This window comes from Anopheles cruzii, chromosome 3, assembly GCF_943734635.1.
Source record: "Anopheles cruzii chromosome 3, idAnoCruzAS_RS32_06, whole genome shotgun sequence".
NCBI classification, from domain to species: domain Eukaryota; kingdom Metazoa; phylum Arthropoda; class Insecta; order Diptera; family Culicidae; genus Anopheles; species Anopheles cruzii.
The window spans coordinates 12,592,618-12,613,390 of NC_069145.1; the positions used below are offsets into that span (position 1 = coordinate 12,592,618).

The 20,773-nt window shown below is 49.5% G+C and overlaps 3 protein-coding genes across 4 annotated transcripts; 2 read left to right on the plus strand and 1 right to left on the minus strand.

Moving 5' to 3' along the window:
- The first annotated feature begins 228 nt into the window (after positions 1 to 228).
- LOC128269856 (zwei Ig domain protein zig-8) lies at positions 229 to 1,656 on the plus strand. The gene is made up of 6 exons (XM_053007261.1): positions 229 to 301; positions 383 to 633; positions 695 to 908; positions 984 to 1,161; positions 1,339 to 1,475; positions 1,547 to 1,656. The coding sequence occupies exons 1-6, from the start codon at positions 229 to 231 to the stop codon at positions 1,654 to 1,656; spliced, it is 963 nt and encodes a 320-aa protein (XP_052863221.1).
- A 2,233-nt stretch (positions 1,657 to 3,889) lies between these two features.
- LOC128273190 (protein sprint) lies at positions 3,890 to 14,822 on the minus strand. Of its 2 annotated transcripts, none has more exons than XM_053011117.1 (14): positions 14,367 to 14,822; positions 14,091 to 14,306; positions 13,066 to 14,027; positions 12,801 to 12,987; positions 12,528 to 12,716; positions 12,270 to 12,435; positions 11,639 to 12,195; positions 11,144 to 11,570; positions 10,747 to 10,848; positions 10,512 to 10,676; positions 7,444 to 7,895; positions 6,997 to 7,365; positions 6,721 to 6,919; positions 3,890 to 6,645 (listed from the first exon to the last, which is right to left on the minus strand). In XM_053011117.1, exons 1-14 carry the CDS (start codon positions 14,820 to 14,822, stop codon positions 6,380 to 6,382), a joined length of 4,713 nt encoding a protein of 1,570 aa, XP_052867077.1. In that variant the 3' UTR covers positions 3,890 to 6,379. The 2 variants fall into 2 exon arrangements, with proteins under 2 accessions (XP_052867077.1, XP_052867078.1); XM_053011118.1 differs by having other exon boundaries at positions 10,512 to 10,624; positions 10,725 to 10,848.
- A 174-nt stretch (positions 14,823 to 14,996) lies between these two features.
- Positions 14,997 to 19,049, plus strand: LOC128269857 (DNA-binding protein Ewg). Its single transcript, XM_053007262.1, has 8 exons — positions 14,997 to 15,000; positions 15,238 to 15,386; positions 15,495 to 15,920; positions 16,039 to 16,167; positions 16,431 to 16,727; positions 17,146 to 17,274; positions 17,381 to 17,519; positions 17,595 to 19,049. Exons 1-8 carry the CDS (start codon positions 14,997 to 14,999, stop codon positions 18,428 to 18,430), a joined length of 2,109 nt encoding a protein of 702 aa, XP_052863222.1. The 3' UTR covers positions 18,431 to 19,049.
- The last annotated feature ends 1,724 nt before the right edge of the window (positions 19,050 to 20,773 follow it).

Here is a 20,773-nt window from a genome sequence, read left to right on the forward strand (position 1 = left end):
AATTAGTTAATCGTAAACAATTCATAGCTCTTTCTCATAGCTGTGTTCTCTGTGAAGTTCTTGCTCTAGGAAAATGTGATCCTCCGGAGAGCGGACCACAGCAATACAGATCCTAACGCTCGGAAGCCTGGCCTAGCCTAGTGATTAAACCGTGGTTAAATCGGACCGTAGCCGAACGGCACGGAACAACGTAAACCTATCGCAGAGGAATAATCATACTATGCTGCTATGAAGAGCTTGGCCAATGGATTAGCGGCAATCTACGTTTTGCTGCACTGCTACGTGTCAGGATCGGTGCCGAGTGAGTGATCCGCGAGGTGCATTCTTGGTGCGTGGACCCAAACCAACACAACTTTCTCCGTTTCTGTCGCCCTCGTTGCAGAAAATGTCGCCACGTTGCAGTCCAGTGGTCCGTTCATGAGTTTGCCACGAAACTTTTGGCAGGAGATATCGGTGCCGTACACCGATCTGCCCAGCGAGGATGACGAGCAGGAGGATGAGTCGGTCGAGAGCACCACACACGATCCGTACCCATTTTTCGATGACTCCAACATGACCACCAACAATGTGACCACGCAGCTCGGAAGCGACGTCTATCTGCACTGCCGCGTTAATGATCTGCGCGAGCGAACGGTCAGTGATCGGACGGGTTACGGCTCCGACCGGTGATCACCAATTGTCTGCTCCTTTCCAGGTGTCCTGGGTACGCCGAAAGGGTGACGAAATCCATTTAATCACCGTCGGCCGACAGACGTACAGCAGCGACTCGCGCTACTCGCTCCAATACCAGCCACCGAACGACTGGCAGCTGCTGATCCAGTACTCGAACGAGCGTGACGAAGGCCACTACGAGTGCCAAATATCATCCTACCCGCCGTTGGTCTATCTCGTGTATCTGATCGTTGTTGGTGAGTTGGCCCGTGGCCCCGTGTTCTTCTTGAATCGTGCTACTTACAAACGTGCATCTTTTTGTATCCCCCCAGTACCAAGGGTGGAGATCATCGACGAGAGGGGCCAGGCAACGCTGGACAAATTCTACAAGGCCGGCAGTACGATCGAACTGAAGTGCATCATCAGCCGGGTGCCGCAACCGACCAGCTACGTCACCTGGAAGCACGGAATGCGAATGCTCAACTACGACACGAGCCGCGGCGGCATCAGGTAACGCCGGACTCGCGATAGTCCGTTTCCTGTTTGTGGAGCTAAAAATATGAAGCTTGATAGTTGTGTTCTAAAAATATGGATGAGTTGAATCGGGGCGATAACACAAAGTGTGTCGATCGGCAGCACTCGGAACACTAACCACCACCACCGCGTACTCTCTTGGTTCGATTGCAGCGTGAAGACGGATCTACTTCCCGGAGGCGCCATGAGTCGGCTCTACATTGCCAACGCCAATCGGTACGATTCAGGCAACTACACTTGCGCGCTGGCCGATATTGCCCAGGCCATGGTATCAGTGCACGTTTTGAATGGTATGTAGAGCGTCGCACTTTGCTCCGCCACTGGCTTCTTACTGGCTACCTCTGCATTGTCCGTCCCATAGGAGAGAATCCTGCCGCGATGCAGCATGGTGGGGCGGCACGGTTGAACCATCAGGCCCCCAGGATCGCTGCCCTCATCATGCTAACGGCCATCACGCTCCGCAGCCGGTGACTGTAAGCGGGGGTCTCAAGATCGAGGTTTTTTTATCGCGCCTAAGGATACGAAGGATTCGTCAGTCGACGACGGTAAGCGGAACCGATTTGTGGCAAACATATCAGCACCAACGTTCGTTTGCAGCGAAACCCGCCCCACGCGGGTGGCTAGGCGCCCAAGAAGAAACCCTCCCCCGTACGATGATCTTGCCCCGGCGTCGGGGTTGTAATTTTACGAACACAAATACGTGAATGCCTGCAGTATCTGCTCCGGACATTCTGGAATCCCGACAGTACGTCGAACCATGGTTGTATTAGCTCTAAAGTTGAGTATTTTTTCTAAATTACACAATATAAATGTAATACTTAGCCCCTAAGAGCACGCCTCGAGCACACGGCTGGCGTGTAGATATGTGAAACAAATTAGTACGACATTTTATATTTTCGCTCGAATTCGGCCAGGACGAGTCGAGAGAGTCGTTGCACCAAACCGTCAACAGTAATTTGTAGGGACAAGGTTGTGATTTAGGATCGTGAAGCTGAGTGAGATTTCCCCCCCGGCCCAGATGAGTGAGAAACCCCGGCGATGGCGGAGCAGACGGATAGAAGAATGATTAAATATACATATATATATCGACTACCTAGTAAACTGGCCAAGTAGCGCTCAGAGCGAAGCGACGCGCCAAAAACAGCAATATTTGTACACATTACCATCGACGTTTCTGCTCTCCGTTACTGCATTACAAGCTGCACCGAGCTGCAGTTCGTAACCAAACTCTATAGGCGTAATAATATCAGTCTTGGGTTGTGATTAGAATTAAAACGTCTATCGAACGAAACAGAAATAGACATATTGGTGTGCCCGTGCTCGTAGCTGCTCATCAGGTAGAGACACACCAGCCGGCGGGTGAAGAAGGTTGACCCGTTTGAGCCCCCGCTTCTACCACAAAAACAGATTCTCCTCCGATCCTCGATCTCCGTGTGCGCTATGAATGTGTATCCTTCTGGTAAAAACAGGCATATCCCTTTTCAAATTTTCACACACACCACACAGTTCATTTCTTTGTGCCCTCGCACCTAATGCACGTGTCTAGAGGCCAGTAATGAGCCGTACGAAGATTAGCATAATGAACCCTGTTTCATGATAACGTTCAACGTTTTAATAAGCAAATCATTTGAATACCGATCATGCAAAAATATCACCACAGCAAGCTATTTGTGCTACTATTGATACACGCACGCACACACATACACACACACTCTATTACTATTATCGCTACTACTAATCGTAAGTGTTGTCCACGTGATTCAATTTTATATGTGACGGAGCCTGCGGCCCCGCCAGCTGCCGGCAACGATACAAAAGGACGAACCACGAGAAGTGGTGGAACCATTTCGAACCGCATTTGCGTTAAGCAAACAACAGCCGCGAGCACAAGAAAAACATAATATGGCGCTTACAAACTGGAAATTCGAGTGAAATTTAGCACGTAAGGACCCGTAACGTTTGTTATCTTTTTTGACATTGTGTAATAACCCGCACCGGCGCCCCCGGTGTGCAATAACTACTAGCCGTGTTGTCTAAGTCGTGTTCTAGTGGACATTAAACCGCATCCGTACCACACACATAAACACATACAACGGAGGTTCAGGCAAAGCAACCAACGAATGATAAGCTACGAATGTTACGCAATAGTCGGTAGGACTCCTCCACTCGGCTAGAGCTCGGTCCCGAATGTGGCGAATGCCAAACACCACAAGCAGAATGTTAACTGTTAGCTGCGTGTCGTAGAAGAAAAGATTAGTGAAATGACCAGCGATAAAGGCCGGTGCCGGTGAGAAGTGCATCAATAATGCAACCCCCAGAGAGTGAGAAAGAATTCGTCCCCGGCAGCGGTGGACAATCGGAGAACGGCTAACAAATATAATAAAGATTAAAACACGTACACATAAACAACCAGAAACTAACCATATTGAGTGAGCCATTTAGATAACTCTAGTATCAGTTTATACGACGGAGAACGAGGGTGAAACCCTCCCGCAAGTGTTGTGACGCGTATTATTTCAGATGTTTTATTTTTCATATAAAAAAATAAATAAACAAAAAGTGAACAAACCGAAAAAAAATAAAACAATGCAGCAAACGCTACACTAACTAAATGAACATAATTTTTATAATCAGATGTATTATTATACACACACGCACACACGATGGAATAGTAAATGCATAAAAAAAGGATATAATAGTACATATTGAAAAAAAACAAGGACAAAAAGGAGAGTTTGATTGTGTTTTTTGGCATTGGTTTAAAAAATAACGAAGCAGTATTTAAAAAAAAACTGATGTAAAATTATGGTTGTGGTCAACGCCGAGCATATGATATATATAAATATATATTATATATCAAAAAAGGAATAACGAAACGAAGCCCTATAATGTATAATGTATTGTATCTTTACAAGAACAAGTCTAACAACTATGAAATGGAACAAATAAAGTATTCAAAAATTATATGTCATCTAACAAACGTCCCTGTGCCGTGGCTCTCCCCAGCGGGAAACGTTTTGTATGTGTATAATAGAGAGAGATTTATTTATTTCGTATCGTTAGCTTCAATAAATATGCTTGTTGTAAAAATAGATGTTTCCAAAAAACTTCCTACTTCCTATTTGGCAAGATATTTCGTGTTTTCCTTTTATTACTGCAGGTATTTCCCTCTACTCGCACCAGATGCACTGCGGCCAGTCCGGTGGCGCATTGCCCTGTGGAGTCGAGGGGCCGATACTACTCGGGTTGGGTCGGGTCGGGATGTGAGCTGTGAAGGGGTGTGGAGCGAGCGAGGGTGCCCGTTTCACACCGTTCGGTTCGTTATTAATACTGTGGTTCACGTTGGCCAAATTGGTTCACCTTCACACAATCGCGGCCTTCTTTCGCTACCTTCCTACGCGTCCCGGTACGGTTCCGCGTCCGGCGCATGGAAAAGATTGCTATCAAAAATAGTTTAACACATTCCTGAGGCCCTCCACACAACACACGATTCCGATTCCAAATTGAGCAACTGGCAACTGTTACTGTGTTACAGTTTCTAGGGGTTGAGTTTCACCACACGCCGCCGTGTGTGTCTGAGCAAATAGTAGTTTCGATGGAGCATTTCAAGGGGGTTTGCTGGTTGAGTTTGGTGGTTTCTGAATTAGTTGAATGTTCTTTTTTCACGGGCTTTATGAGCACAATAGCAGATTGGCGTAGCAATCAATTCCTCAAAGTAAGGACGACCAAATAAGATTAGTAGAGTTTTGGTAATGTCTCAGCAATGAATATATAGTTTGTTGGATTTTTTTTTGTATAAAACGCACACAAACACACGCACACACACACACACAAGAAGGAAAATTTGTCACAATCAAACAGGACGCGCGCGCCGCGACTGATGGAAGAAGAGGAAAGCCGCCGTCGCCACGTGGGGCGCCCTGGCGCTCTAGTTAATAATTAATGATTGCTTTACATTAGTAACATTAGTTTGAATTGAAAGTGGTACACCGTCATGATCGTTTCTTTACGTATTTCTCCGGGACGGTCAGTGAGCGAAATGATGAACGTAGCAAAGTTCGAGCCCTGTCCGTGCTAGAGCCGTCTGTTAAAAGTTTGAACTCAACGTAAGGCATAAACGCAAAGAAAAACAGCTTGACTAGGCATTTCTTTAATGGAAGCTCCCGGATCTCGGTTGGCTGCGGATTTGCTCAGAGATTTGGCAAGATTTGTTTCGTTCTTTTTCCTCTTGTTTTTTTTTATCACTTCACTCGGCACGGCAAGGCAGCAGCTTCCAGCTTCGGCCCCGTGGTGAGGTACTCTCGTGTACCGGTGTGGCAACTTAACTATATCCTCTGTTTCGCACAGAAACCAAACATAAAAACGCAACTCGTAAGAGGCAAGCAACAGGCGTCATTTTATGACGCCCGGGTGGGGTTAATAAACGAGCGATGCTTTCAATTTCACAATAAAAACGCACACAACACAGCGTACTGCCGCGTTGCGTGGTACAAAGGGAGCACACCAAGACTTAACGGTCACTGAACAGGACAAACAGAAATAGTAAGACGAGGCTATAGGCCGAGGCTCGCGCGTTTGCGGGCGGGCAACATCTCGTGTGTGTTTTCGTGTCTCTTGTTTTTGTTTTGTTTGCTTCATCACAGAATGACATTCGTTTAGCGTTGAGCCGCCCCGTGTGGCCGTGTTCCGCGTTCTGCAGGGTCTAAAATGTCTAAGTCGTAAAAGCAGTTGGCTGATTGGTACATTAAATTACTTTCCGGTCCCGTTTTCACTCTCTCTCTCTCTCTCTCTCTCTTTTTCTCTCGCTATCTCTCTCGCTTTCTCGTTATTTCTTCGGCCTACTTCGAAGGTTCTGTGTAGTAATTAAAATCTAAACGCATCAAGAACAGATCTGCAGAAGAATGATACTGTTCTCTATACACGTGGTGTGGTACCCCCTACGGAAGGGCAACCGTCGTTGAGTGTGAGTGGGTGTATCGATTGTATGTATATGCTCGATTGTATATGATTAAATACGTTATATGCAGTTCATGATCAAACTAATCGAAGAGAAGAGGATACTATATGAGCGTGAAGGAAAACGAGAGGGCCGAAAACGTTACGACGACAAAATCTTACGAGAAAAAGGAGTATATCAGACTTTGTTTCTTAACGTATGCTGGAAGCTTAATTCACTTTCTTGTGTATGTTAAGTTTATACTTTTAGTTGATTATCACTCGCCGTAATAGTAGTGGTAGCAATAGCGTTATTAGTAGCAGTGGTAGTAATAGTGGTATTGGAGGTGACGTTTGCAGCATTATTGCCCACAGCAACCGAGCTGGTTGCCGTGGCAGCCGTATTTGGCTTCACGGTAGGCCACGCTATTTTGGCGTCGATCCGTTTGTATGCAATCATAAAGTGCTTCCCCTTCGCCGTCATCCGGACATCCTGCGGGCACTCGGAGTCATGTAGAAGTGTTTCTGTAAGACAACGGGGCGACAACAACAAAGGTGTTATTCAAAAGGTGTCTTTCTTTTGGGTCCAGTTACACCTACCTTCACCGTCAATCAGCTTAAACAGCCCGTAGTCCTGGGCGTTCGTGATTCGCGCCTTGTGGGCGATTATTCGACAGACTTCCTTCGTCGTTGTGTGAGGTCGTATGGGAAGCGTGCGGGTTTGGATCGAGCCGTTATACTCGTCCGGAATGATCACGCGCAGTACGGACGAACAGTTGGGCATGGTGGAAGATTCCCACTGGAAAAATAAATGCCATATTCATTAGAGATCGCCCGGTCACAGTTTGCGGTCACGCCCGCTCGACAGTCACTCACATCCAGCGTTGCCGAGCCTTCCTGCTCGTTCAGCTTGAAGTTCTTGAGCACGTGTACCGCACTGCAGAGGGCCGTCAGATAGTAGCCAGCTTCACCGCTCAACAACGATGGTTGCAACAGGCCCCACATGTACTCCGCTTCGATTTCGGCCCCAACGAAGCCACAGTGCGCAACGACCATCACTAGCAGCGGCAGGAAATCGTCCGCGCTCATCTGCTGCCCATTGCAGCAGGTAGTTGCCTCGAAAATGGCCGACACGGCCGCGAGCAGCAAATCGAGCTTCACCAACGGCAGTTCCGCTTCCTGCAGGCGCACGAAAAGTGTCGCAATCTGTCTCATCGCGTTCGCGCTCGGTGGAATAACGTTTCCCTGGAGGAAGGACAGGGTGGACCGGAAGATAACGGTTATTTTCGCCCCACCACACAAAACCCACTCCCGAAGGCTCACCTTAATACCGAAAGCGGCCGGAGAGCGGCCGGCGGTTGAACGAACTTTCTCCACTATCAGCTGTATGTCACCGGAGTTGCTGTAGTAATCCACGAACAAACCGTACAGGTGTTCACGCAGCGGCAAAATGACCAGCTTGTGCATCACCTCCTCGAGGATCGAGTCCAGGTTGAGGAACTCGTCCGCGTTCAGCTGGGCCCGTGCCTTCTGCACCTCGGCCGCAAACTCACCCTCGCCGTGCTTCACGAGGTAGTTCTTCATGCCGGACATGAACTGGCGCATGTTGCGCATGACCACCTGCGGGTGCGGAGCGGCCTTCGATTCCTTGGTGCACGCAATAAAGTTGCTAATGTTGCGCGAGAAAGTCGAGTCCAGCTTGCCCGCCAAATAGAACGCGTACGTCGCAATCGATTCGCCCGGTCCGCTGTGAGAATTTCGATTCCGTGGGTGACCTGCGGAAGACGGAGAGGGATGGATGGAGAGGGTGTTTAAATCTTTTGGAGAGAGCGCGTCGTCCGTCGCTGTTTCACATTCCGCCACCGTTCCGAATGTACCTCGCACTAGCGTTTCCTCACAGCAGACAAACAGCTTGTGGAACAGTTTCTGCCACAGTCCATCGAAACGCGTTGCCTCGTCGATCTCCAACCCGCGATCGAGCGCTGTAAATATCTTGCGATATCGTCGCTTCACAAACAGCGCTCTTCCGCGCTGCTCCTCAATGTGGCCCACGTTTATGATAATATTGCCCTGCTCGTCGAGACCAAACAGCTGCTCAACGTTCGTGACCGACCGATCGAGGCTCGGCTGCTCGTCGTCGTCTCGTTCGACCATGATCGAGCGGAAATTGTGGTGACCAAACTCCGGACAGGATGCCGTTACAGTGTGCGGTGGCACGGCCAGGCAGAATGACGTCGCCAGGGCTTCACATTCATCCAACTCAACCTGATACCAATCGTCCGGCAGCCGGAAAGGCGAAAGCTTCCCATCGGCCGCCAAGTCCTGCTCGTCGATCGCGATCGGTCCCTCCTCACCACGATCAGCGTTCGCGGAACGGCCAATCAGAGACAAGGGCGATAGTTTTCCGGCCGAACACCCACAGGCCGGAATCGGGAGGCCCTCGGGGACACGCAACAAACTCACACCGAAACCGTCCAACAGTCGTCGAAATCCGCCACCGATCATGCACGGGTTGCTTCTCCGGCTCCGGCCACTTTGCTTCACATTTTCGAGCGTTGCGCGTTCCCGTGTACCGTGCGCGAGTGACGGCCATCCACTGACCGCGACACACTGGCCACAGCCGGTACTGGCCTCAGCACTGGTAGCATTCGATCGACATTCACCTTCCGCCTGGCGTAATGCTGTCGACGTAACGGTGTCCAGACTCTTTATCGCAAGCACATCGTGACTGCCGTGGTCGGTGCGCTGTTTGCTTGCGGATGAGTGGCGGATGTTAGATTTAACTTTCCACCGGGCCACCCACCCTCCGGGCACGCGCCGCTCGCGCAACACCGCCATCCGCCGCGGATCAGCATCAGCAGATCCGTTACCGTCGATAAAAATACATCTTATCACGGCGCGTTCATTCCGGCTCACGTACCACGCATGTGACCACCTTCTGCACCACCTCATGGCTGATTGAGAAACGATTTTTGCCCGACTGCACGAATCGTCGGAAGCGATAGTTTCTCATTAGAAAATGCAATTCAGAGTTCGGTCGGTGAAGCTGCGTAGAACGCAGCACGGCTCTGTGCGTCAGGGCACCACAACGGTCCCGCGGGCCTGCCTAGGGCGCCTAGTTCCCGTTCTTGGATTCCGTACACTCGGTCAAGTCACTACCCGTCCGATCACGACCGTTCCAATCGACGACTGCGTGTGAACTGAGTCAGCGACGCAGCAGAGCGCCCACCATAATCTACGCTTTCTTCTTGATCGTTATCGTGCAAAGAAAGAAAGGGCCGCAGCATGTCGGGCCCTTTCCGATCAACATGCTGTCGGTCGCGCGAGGTCTCCCAATCAAGCGGGGACGCACCACAATGTTACGCATGCAAAACAGTGCATTCCATCAGCCCCACGCGCTCCATCATTAACGAACCAAGCCATGCCCCTACCGTCGGCAATACGCAATAAAAATAAGACAACGATGCTTGAACCGTTTCAAGGCAAGTCAAGGCGAATCAACAAACCCCGGGGACCACCGCCGCCGACCGCACCACCGCCAGACTGAAGCAGCTGACTAATAATCATTGTGCAAACAACTTTACTTATCAGAGGATTCGAACTTTGGTGGCTTGCCGGGGGCGCCACTACCGCTGCCGCTGTTCCTTGCCCGAGAGGGAAGCCGCTCGCAGCGCACTACCTGAAAGATACGCACCACGCGCGTACGGAGCGGATCACCATCCCGTCGGGTTCCCAGCATCAAGCACTACCCGCTTTCGTCACTTATCGGTATTACGTTCTACGCTTGTTCGGGTGCTTGGGTTCGTAATTGAAATGTGTGTCAATCCCCGCCGCGGGGCCCAATCCTCGTGCGTTTCGGCTGATGCAATAATGGAAACGAATGCAACAGCCACATCATGATGATTTGCGGCAACAAAACACACAACATCCCGTGGCCTTTAAATAGGCTATGGCCGCTTTTCGCGGTCCCGGTGCGGACACTGGAGTTTTCCATTCCCAGGGCTCTGATAACCAGAATACCCAGACCCAGCTAGTGATCGTTGGAAAAATACATCCTCACTGCGGGCTGTATGGGCAAGATACCAATGGCAGGTACAGGAACGAGCCACAGAACGAGCACGAAACATCAACAACACCATTATTGCTGAGGCGTGGTGATTGCCCTGGGTACCCTTTCGGTAATCTGTCTGATCGGTGTACGGAAAAGATGCAGCAAATCTTTACGACCACTGCCCCGACGCACAGGCGCCAGGAAGCGGACCTGCGGACCTACGTCAAGGGCGGTAGCCATTTCTTTTGCCTTTTACTGCACGCCTGGTACCTCTCGTTCCAGAACTCTTACAGGACCATGATGGTCTGGGCGTTGTAAGGAGAATGCGCACTGTACTTACACAATATTTCTCGATCACGGCAACTTCGGGAACGCAGTATTGTTGCCACCTTTTGCTGTGGCTGTTGTTGAGCGTCTTTCCGGTAACGACTATCCTTCGCACCGCTATCGCAGCTAGCGTTCGCTGACTTATCCACACCCGGCGGCGGCATGTTCGTGGACACTTCTAAAGAGAGTCAATAGGAAAAACAGCTTCAGTTAATGGTGGTTCCGCCCGAGGGCTTCGATCAACTTACGTTCGTTGGGCAAAAATGAATCCCACTGCGAGCTGTCCCAGGGCTCAGAGAAAACGGTCCCGTCGTCCGAATGAGAGCTGTTAATGGCTGACGAAGCATATGCTGGGAGGGTTTTTACGAAAAGAAGAATAGAACGTTAGGTTACAGAAAGCGACACCCGCGACCGTTCTGATGTCGAAACACACGGCCAACACAATTTACGTTCGATCGAAGTGAATCAATGAAAGCTAAATACGCTTGTACTTTGTCATATGACTTTGACCTCGATCCTCGCTCGTTTGCACTTTGACCGACAATGATGACGCAGTGCTGCGAGCAGTGCGCAACCGTCCATCGAACCAGAACCATCTTCATTGGGTTAGCTTGAACCGGTGCCGATTTCTCGCACTTCACTTACCATTTACTTGCTTCTCGACATTATCGTACGCCGATTTGCGTTGTGATCTGTTTCCCAGCGTTCCCAAGCCGGATTCTGCCAGCTCCACGCTCAGCAGCATCCCGTCCAGCAGTCGTTCGGACAAATTAAGATGCGGCAATTTCTTCGCAATGATCTGATGTATCGTCGTGATTGGCCGTGTGATTAAGCTGTCGTTGCTTCGCTGCATTTGTTTACTCGACTGCTGTTCGGTTCGATCACCACCTTTCACCGTCGAGCGATCAACGGCTGCAGGAGCTTTCCACCGGATGTCGGAATCGTAGTCATTCGTCGGAAGCGGAGGTCCGCCACTATTGCTGCGGATGCTGAGTTCGTTCAACCGGACGCCCACCAACATGGTCTCATTCTTCTCCAGCGCCAGCTCATCCAGTGAGGCGGCAAAGTTGTTCTAAATGTAAAGAGTATGTCAAAGATGTTAAACATTTTGTCAACGAAGTGCAATTTGGTTGAACTTACATTCACATGATATCCATTTCCATTGCCCCACGGATGTGGGGCAGATGAGCAGGAAGTGGCAAGTAAGTCTTCGTGGCCCAGCAGCAACAGCTGCTTCGGCGGTTCGGAATGCCTTTGACTGCTGTTCGACGATGCGAGCCGGTTCAACGGGCTGCGTCTTACGATGCTGGCCATAATATCGGCCGGGTCGGCGTAAAACGGACTGTTCTGGTGGTGGTTCACCTGACCACCAATTACCACACCCTGGTGCACTGTCTCATCCGATGCCACCGGAGTGCCAACGTTTGCCGTGTGGGAAATGTTCAAACACGATCGCTGACGAACTTCGAACTGCTGGGGGGTGATGTCTTCCTTTGGCACGGGAGAAAACGTTTTCAGTATCATCGTTGGCCGTGGTTTCTCTGTCGGAGTGCTGCCCCGATCACTTGCCGAGTCCGGCGCCTGGCCAAATGCAAGATTGTCCACCGAGAACGTGGAGACACCGTGCGTTACGGGTTTGTGGGACGCCAGCTTCCGATGCATGGATTCGATCGACGGTGAGACGAGACCTTTGAGTGCTGCAGAAAGGTGAGTGGCAAAACATGAGACACCAGTGGCCATCTACGAGGGAGCTCGCCCGAACGATACCTACTCGAGTCAGGGAACCCATCCGAAGCGAACATCCCGTGTCTGGTGGCAAGAAACGATCGTCGATCACTCTTCATGGCGTCCTGCGACCAAATGTCCTCGTAATCGCTGATTTTGTCCCCGAGCGCACTGCGACAATACACGGACGGTGACTCCAGGATGTCCGATTCCTGAACAAACAGAACCACCAACCAGAAACGGAAACGTCCCCTTATTTCTAGTCCTGACCATCGCGGGGCATCGTGTCGTGCTGTGTGCGTACCTGATAGTGCTTCGATTCTTTGCGCTTATTTCGACGGCTCACTCGAGTGCTCGCTGGAATGGCAAAGCATGGTGAATCGATCGGCATCCCACCAAACTGGTCCGCGGTCTGTGGCTGTGCCACTGGCGCTGCTTGCTCGCCAAGGTTCTCGCTATCGGTGTACCAAATGGTAGTCGCAACGGTCGGTGTCTGTTGTGTGGGGAGAAACAGAATTATAATTATTTTATCATAAGTTATAATCCCTTTAAATGCCGAACCAAACAAAACACAAACCATCACGATCGGATTGCTGGTGACAGGAGTGACATCCTTCCGCTGGAACGTGGCGTCCGGCCTGGTGAACGAGACCGGAGAAGCAAACGAACCATTTTTGGGCGTAAACATATCTGCTCCTTCAACCGTTGGACTGCTTTCCGGTAGTGGAACCTTCATACGGCGTGCTGGTGGTGCCGGAGGACTCCTGTTTTAGTGGCAAAAAAGGAAAGAGAAAAACAATAGTTAGACCTTGGAACTGAGCAGGTTGGCAGCATCGCCTCACCGTATCGGTTTGATGTTGAGTGTGTTTGGAGGTGTCGGTCTAGGGGCCCTCGGTTTCCGCTCCAGAGTGCTTAAGTTTTTGACCTCCAGCGTGGATGTGAAAATCGCCGTCCCGTGTTGGTCGTCCCCGTTCCCCAGCTCTGCGCTTCCCACGCTGTGTTGGCCCAGAATGTTGGCGTTGAACAGTTCGATTTGCTTCTCCACCTCATGCGGTGTCGCTGGTGAAAGGATCTGTTTTCGTGCCTTGAAAGTACTCGTCTTACCGACGATTCCCGTCTGCTGATGCTGCTGCTGCTGCTGGTGGTGGTGCTGCTGGTGGTGGTGCGTCGGATCCATTGGTGACATCATGATCGCACTGTCGATAGATTCGGGACTGAGCAGCGTGTGCCCATTGTTGCTCACGGTAAAGCCGCTCATCGTTGAGAAAGTGTCGGTCGGAGTTTCACCAAAAACCGTCCCGACGGATGCCAGCCCTACTCCGGGAGCCATTGCGCCCACCGCCGAATTGCCGAAACTTCCTCCGACGGTGGTTGGAGTGTGGTTAAGTACGGATACGCCAATACCGCTCGAGTGCGTCGCTTCGGACGGTGTGTTCATGTGACTAGAGGTGGCGGACAGCGGAGGTACGAGCGGTGGACCGAGTTTCGGTTTTGGCGAACAGCTGGCCATCGGATAGCGCCAAAACTCTTGCCCCAGAAGTGCCAACGACGATAGTTGTTGCCGGTTTTTCGCTTCCCGCAGTGCGGCCGGCAGACACAGCTGGACGGGCAGCTCGTCGCAGCACTGCGTGTAGTGAGCGATCAGGGCCGGGATCGAATCGAACTTGAACCGAGAACTCTCGAGACTCAGAAGACTGTTGTTGGACTGTATCAAATAGTGCTCAATGTACGGACCGACGGCTGCCGGTAGCCGCACCGACACGGCCATCGTTTTCGACTGACTAGAACCGCGCACGATAAAGTTCTACGGAAAAGACACGAACCGTCAGGAGAACCGATTGGTGTACGTTGGGCGTATCATACTTACACCTTCTTCCTTTCCTTGCAGCAAGTGAATCGCTCCGGAACGCTGAATGCCAGGCAAAAACCAGACGGGGTGCGTCCGAAGCAGACGCTCAACGAGACTCAGCACGCATGCGGAAGCACTGGCTGAAGTGTCCGTTGGCTCCGACTCATCGCTGGAGGTGTCTTCACCCTCGGCCAAAATACCACCCTCCGAACTGGAGACGAGCGATGTGTGGGACTACAAAAAAACGACAGAGATTTGAATACCATCGACCACTTATGTCGTACGGTTACTTACCTCATAGAGTTCCTCCTGAGAGAGCTCCCGATTGCTCGGCAGTAGTGGCGCCAGATCATCGTCCAAGATTTCCGCCTCGTGGTGCTGATGTTGCTGCTGGACGCTGGCGTGCAGAGCGCTCAGCCGTCGCTTCGCAACGGCAATCGACGACCGGGTGCTTCCACTTTGCGGACTTTCCGGCTTAAACTTGGTCACTTCGGCATAGCGGCGAATCAGGGAACCACCATCGAGCCCGTTCGCAGTGTCGTTCTCGGCGCCATCGGTGGTACCGGAGAGCTTTGCGGGCAGTGAAATCGGACGAGGGCCACCGGCCGGAGAAAGGTCCGGCATGCAGTGAACCATGTGCCGGTTGAGCTGGCGTGTCGTGACATCGCGACTATGATAGAAATCCCCACCAACCCGGTCCACCGGAATGTCCTTCCGTTCGTAGCAGTTGTCGTCGGTTTCGGATTCCATTTTTCCTACGTTCGTTTCGCTCGCTTTCGGCCCTTGCGTTTGTAGCGCGCGGTACGATTCGATGCTCAACGTTCTATCGTTCCGTCAGCCAGCGTTCCCGTGTATTCCGGCCGATTGAGTCTGGCAGCCCTGGAAGCAAACAGAAGCGGAACGTGCCGTTCGGTACAGACCGACATGTGTAAACATGTTTTTATGATTTCTGTTTTATTTTTATCTACTCGCAAGAATGGCTCCATTCTCGGCCACCACTCTAACCCACTAACTCGGTGATTCACTGCGTATGCTCGAGGGGGGTTTTCAATTCACGCGGCAGACGGCAGTTGGCCCATATCGTACCGCACAGCATACATATTTCTTTATTAATGGATTCCGATAAGCGTGAACGGAGGGAAGAAAAACCCCGCCGCACTGCAAGTGACCGCACAGCTGGTGGCCGCCGGTGTAGTTGGCGTCGCTGCTGCCGCTGCGATCACATCGTCGAAGAAGAAAAAGCGACCACACTCGTTCGAAACGAACCCTTCCATTCGCAAACGCCAACAGAATCGGTTGCTGCGAAAGTTACGAGTAAGTGGATTTCATTTCATTCTTCTTCCCATCGCCTGCTGTGTGTGTGTTTGTGTAGAAAACAAATGTTTCTCATACGCTTCGATGCACTTCGATTGTTTCTTTTAGCAAACGATCTTCGAGTATGCCACACGTGTGGGTCAACAGGCGGTTGTGTTGGTAGCAACCCCGGGAAAACCAAACAACATCTACAAAGTGTTTGGCGCAAAACCACTTGAAGACGTGCTGAAGAATTTGCGTGGCAATGTGATGGACAAGCTGGACGAAGCGCTGGCAGCTCAGGCACCTCCTCGTGTACAAGACGATCCGTCACTGTTCGAACTGCCTCCACTGATCATCGATGGTATACCGACGCCGGTAGAAAAAATGACACAGGCCCAGCTGCGTGCCTTCATCCCACTGATGTTGAAATATTCTACGGGAAGGGGCAAGCCTGGCTGGGGTCGAGACTCCACCCGGCCGGCCTGGTGGCCGAAGGAACTGCCCTGGGCAAACGTGCGCATGGACGCACGGACAGAGGACGAAAAACAGAAGGTGAGTTGAATTCGGTGCAATTGTGGGACACGGTCTCAATCGGGAAATAACCTGGTGGTAGTTGATGATAGAGCTAACGTTACGAAACACAATATCCGCGAAATCGATTAACCTACAGATAAGTTGGACTCATGCTCTGAGAAAAATCGTCATAAATTGTTACAAATATCACGGCAGAGAAGATTTGTTGCCAGCTTTCAGCGAAGAAGATGAAAAAGCGAACGCTATTGCAACGGCAAGTTCGAATGTAAGTATTGGCGACAGATTTGGTCGGCCACGAGATGCTGTTTAATTGAGCGGGACTGTTTGTACACTTCAACGAACGATCGAGATGTGATCGGAACGTCGTGAAGAAATGTGCAGAGTCTGTGCTTTGTTAAATACCCGCTCGCAAAAGAGAGGTATAGTACAGTGTATAGTAACTTGCTCTTACTTTTACTTCTTTTCTGGGATGTTGCATTTTTTTTTGGTTCGGGATTATCGACTACGTCGCCCAAAAATTTGGTACAGGTTGACGTAATGAAAATTGAAAATGGTAGCATAGTAACGATGGGTCCGGCGACGAACGGTAACACAGCCACCGCCACGATAACCAACGGCAGCAACGGCCAACAGCAAATCATTATCCACCAGCAGCACCCTTCGCATTCGAATGGCATCACGACACTCACCACGGGCGCCAATGGTCATACACAGATCATAAAAGATGACGGCGACGGCACCATACAGATCCAGCAGCAGTCCTCGCCTACCCAGACCTTGAACGCGCAGGTTTGCTTGGACTCGATGGCTCTAAGCGATGTGGATGTTCGTACTAACACCAATTCTCTACTAAGCAATGTATCGATGTCGCCTCTTTGGTTTTTATCGTTTTCTTGCACCATTTTAAGTTCGTGTCAAAACTCTTTATTTTCTGTAAGAGCTTAGCGTTTCATTAATTTTCTGTTTGTTTACAGTTTGCAAAACAGACAGTTTTTCATCGTTTTTTGTTTTTGATGATTTTCAACTTTTACAATGGCTTGATGCATTCTTTTTGCTAAGACTTTATTTAACTTAATTTTCCACCGTGTGTGACTTACTATCGTTTTTCAGATTGTGTTTTTCGTTTGTTTGTAAAAGCTAATTTAAGTTTGCTTTTAGTTTTTTTGAGCTTCAGTGAAACAATCATCAATTTGGATCATAAATTAATCGTGTTATACCTCCATTGTTTCATTATACTTTCTAGTTCACGCACACCGTGCTGCAGACCATTCAAAATGCGGACGGAACTGTTTCAATTATTCAGGTGGATCCAAACAATCCTATAATTACGTTACCGGACGGAACAACCGCACAAGTACAAGGAATCGCCACCGTAAGTAGATTGTGTTCACGATGATGATAATAAAACATATAAAACCATTGGATGGACAATTGATTCAGTTCGTAATGAGAGAATTTTACCATGTCTCATACTTCAGCTTCAACAGCAAGGAGACGGAGGCGTTCACACTATACAAACTATATCCGACGGGCAGGGTGAAAGTATGTCGGTGGACTTAACGGAGGCCACCCTCGGGCAGGATGGTCAGCTAATCATCACTGGAGAGGATGGACAAGGTAGGACAGGAACGCCGTTGCGCGACGGGTAACTGATGTGTTTCATCTGCAATTGCGATCGTGTCATCGGCACAGGATATCCGGTGAACGTGAGTGGCATGATCACGTTACCAGTGTCGGCCCAGATGTATCAGACGATGGTGGCCAACATCCAGCAGGTCCCGAACGTGGATGGCACCGTGTGTCTAACACCAATGCAGGTACATAATTTAGCGTCCAACCACTCGACGGCACCTCCCGGTGGGAATACGACGACTTCTACGACACAGAACTTGACCATAGCAACGAACGGTGGTACGAACCATCAGAATCCCGCTGCGATGCTGGCTAGTTACGCACTCAGTAGCTTAAGCATGCCACAAGTGGCACATCACTTGCAGCAAACCGTAAGCGGCAAGCACCAAGCGCGTAGCAGTGGCACAAGAGGCTCTGCTGCCGGCGTGCCGATCGTTGGCCTCAACACAATACTTCCCTCGCCGAGGGGATCTTTCAGTAGGGTAGCCGACAATAGTCAGCACACGAATAACAACAACCACCTAAACCCGAACTCGCTCAGTGTGAGTCGTAAAACGAACGCGATGACGGGCAACGCAATCCTCGGCGACACTGGTGCCAATACGATTGAAATTTGCGTCCCAAAGATCGAACCGATGGATGAAGACAAAGACGGTACGACGGACAGTGGCGGTGAAGCTACGCAAAAGTTTGTCATTCAGCTCAGCGGACATTCGTTCACCACAAGCGATGGCAAGCAACTACAGCAGCAACATCATCAGCAAATGAGCCGGGAGATTGAACTGACCGTGAGCGAGGGCAGCCATCTGATCGATGCGCTAAGCATTAATGCGAAACACGGCAGCAGTTCTGGGCACGAGGTCGATTCGAAGCACTTTGCCATACCGAGTGTGTAACGTTCGGAGTCTGAAGTTCGACCTCCGCTGGATGACTTATCGGACAAAACGGACCCTGGACGATACTTTCCCCCACATTGCTTCCCCTGATTCAACCTTCGAACCCATCGCATACCGTTGACTGTCAAACAGAAAATCCCTACATCAAATGCGGTTGCTTACGTTTTTACTCCTTCCGTTCATCCTTAATTAAAATATGTAGCATTAAGCACGGCATCATTTTTAATATTTCGTAGGAAAATTCTGTTTTTTATTCTCTCTCAGTAAATGATTTTTTTAACGTATGTTGCAACAAGTCAGATTGAAGGTTTATTTAGTTAACTTATTTATTTGGACGTATTCGTGCACGTAGCGTAGTGCGTAGGATTACATCAGTTCCTTCTTGACACGCAAAGTAAACGGTTAACCCAAAGAAGCCATCCAAGATCGGTCGAAAGGACACAATCTATACGTTTCTACGTTTGTTGTCCCAGCATACCTCTAGTCGAAGCCACCGTTCGTCGCAGGCGTATTAGGAAAGATACTTACGAAAATGGTTTTCTCGACACGAAGCAGTGTTTAAAGTAAATCATAAGTACAAAGAAAAGTTTTCACTAATCTCACGACATGCAGCAAAAAAGAAGACGGTCACAGCATTGCTTACGAAGGAAGTAGAGTGATTTTTTGTTATAGTAATTTAATCCAAAGCCAACGGCGGTGGGCGATATCGAATGCCTAACCGCAAGTGTATTTTTTTATTTGCTTTTCTAAAGATCTCACCATCCTTGTATGCATTGCAAACCACGGCAAGCTCAACATGTTTAGGAGGTTAAGGTATCTTCCGAGCAACATAACTTAAACATTTACATCCACCACACATCACGTGCCTTACCATATTTTCGTGAGGAGTTGTTAGCGAGAAGCGGCGAACTTACAATGGAAAGGGCGCAACTTTCCATGAAAAGTTGCATTAGTATAACAGTCATAAAGCTAAGTAATGTTTGCTGTACAATTAGTCAAAGTATGTGCCAATATGTTAGGAGTGTTAGTTAAACTAGTTAAACGATTATTGCTTTAAGTTATGTTAAGATGAAAAATGAGTCATTTTTCACATTTTGTTGTGTTAGTGTGCGCTTTAGTTTTGAACTGTGTTTTTATTTATGTATTTCTAAACCATGTTTTGAATTAAAATATTAAAGTATTATTTTCTTATGATTTCAATAGTTTGGTTTTTCTACCGCCACATCCACAGAGACGCTCTTGGTTGAACCACCGTAACCGGCCGACAGATTCGCGGGTGGACACGGCCGATAGAGCACGGGTTGGGACGGGGAATTCGGGACACACTTTTAGCGATTATGTACCGCACTTTGGTCGTGTAGCGAAATAACGCAATTCTGTATTTCTTTTCATTCCAGATGTGTGATTTAGTGAGTAGCATTTGGAACATTTCGCTGGTTTATTTCGCCTTTTCGGTTGTTTGGTAGTGTCTTGTGTTCTCCCTTTCGATCCCCATTATTCTGCACCCGGTCAAGAAGGTTTTACCTATTTGGTTTGCTGCATATATTATCCCGTTTCGTTCGATCCGTGGTTTTATTGGTTGTTTATGTTGCGTTGTTCTTTGTGCTTACTTCTGGTTGAATCTATCGATTCGTTTAGGTGGAGAGTGGCGAAACAATGGAAACGATCACCGTCGGGCCCGGCATGCATCAGATGATGATACAAGGTCCACCCGGGTCGGAGCCGCAGGTTCTACAAGTACTCAGCCTGAAGGATGCATCCGTACTGACGAAAGCGATGGCCGCAATCAGCGAGGTCAAGGGGGAAGAAACAATAATTGATCATTAGGCGAGCTTCGCCCGACCCAGTACCGACGTGTAGCAGGAGTAGCGTTCAGCGGCTATTTATTATCGCATCGAGTAACTTTATTTATTGTCATTTTCCCTAACTTGTACCCACAAAGTCAGAGAAGTCATATTTATATATAGATATTTCTTATACAGAGTTGCATAGGATCGATGCAAAGCAAGCAAGGCAAGACGATCGATTTGAGCAAACCCCAACCAGACGCTAGTCATTAAGGAGAGAAGAGAAACGGAAGCGCCCCGTTCCCGATTCACACACTGTTCATCCATTTCATCCTCAATCCTTTCGTCGTCCCAAAGATCTTTTCTCAAATTTTAATCTAACACTAGTCAAAATTCGTGTCATTTCATGTTTGTCATTGGAAGTAGATAAACTGCAGGCGTCGTCCTAGTCACCCGTGGGCGGGTCTCCGAGCCAGCCCGCGCTTCTCCACAGCAGAACGATTCCAAAGTCATACCGAATGCTGGGTGACTGTAAATAACGTGCAAATGTATTTCC

Coding starts and splice junctions, on each gene's coding strand:
- LOC128269856 (XM_053007261.1), top strand. CDS start 229: ATGAAGAGCTTGGCCAATGGATTAGCGGCAATCTACGTTTTGCTGCAC. Junction 634..694: donor ATGATCTGCGCGAGCGAACG/GTCAGTGATCGG, acceptor GCTCCTTTCCAG/GTGTCCTGGGTACGCCGAAA. Junction 1,162..1,338: donor ACGAGCCGCGGCGGCATCAG/GTAACGCCGGAC, acceptor GTTCGATTGCAG/CGTGAAGACGGATCTACTTC.
- LOC128273190 (XM_053011117.1), bottom strand. CDS start 14,822: ATGGAATCCGAAACCGACGACAACTGCTACGAACGGAAGGACATTCCG. Junction 12,717..12,800: donor CCAGCAATCCGATCGTGATG/GTTTGTGTTTTG, acceptor CCCACACAACAG/ACACCGACCGTTGCGACTAC. Junction 7,366..7,443: donor CGGCCGCTTTCGGTATTAAG/GTGAGCCTTCGG, acceptor TCCTTCCTCCAG/GGAAACGTTATTCCACCGAG.
- LOC128269857 (XM_053007262.1), top strand. Junction 15,387..15,494: donor GGTTGCTGCGAAAGTTACGA/GTAAGTGGATTT, acceptor TGTTTCTTTTAG/CAAACGATCTTCGAGTATGC. Junction 17,275..17,380: donor AAGTACAAGGAATCGCCACC/GTAAGTAGATTG, acceptor CTCATACTTCAG/CTTCAACAGCAAGGAGACGG.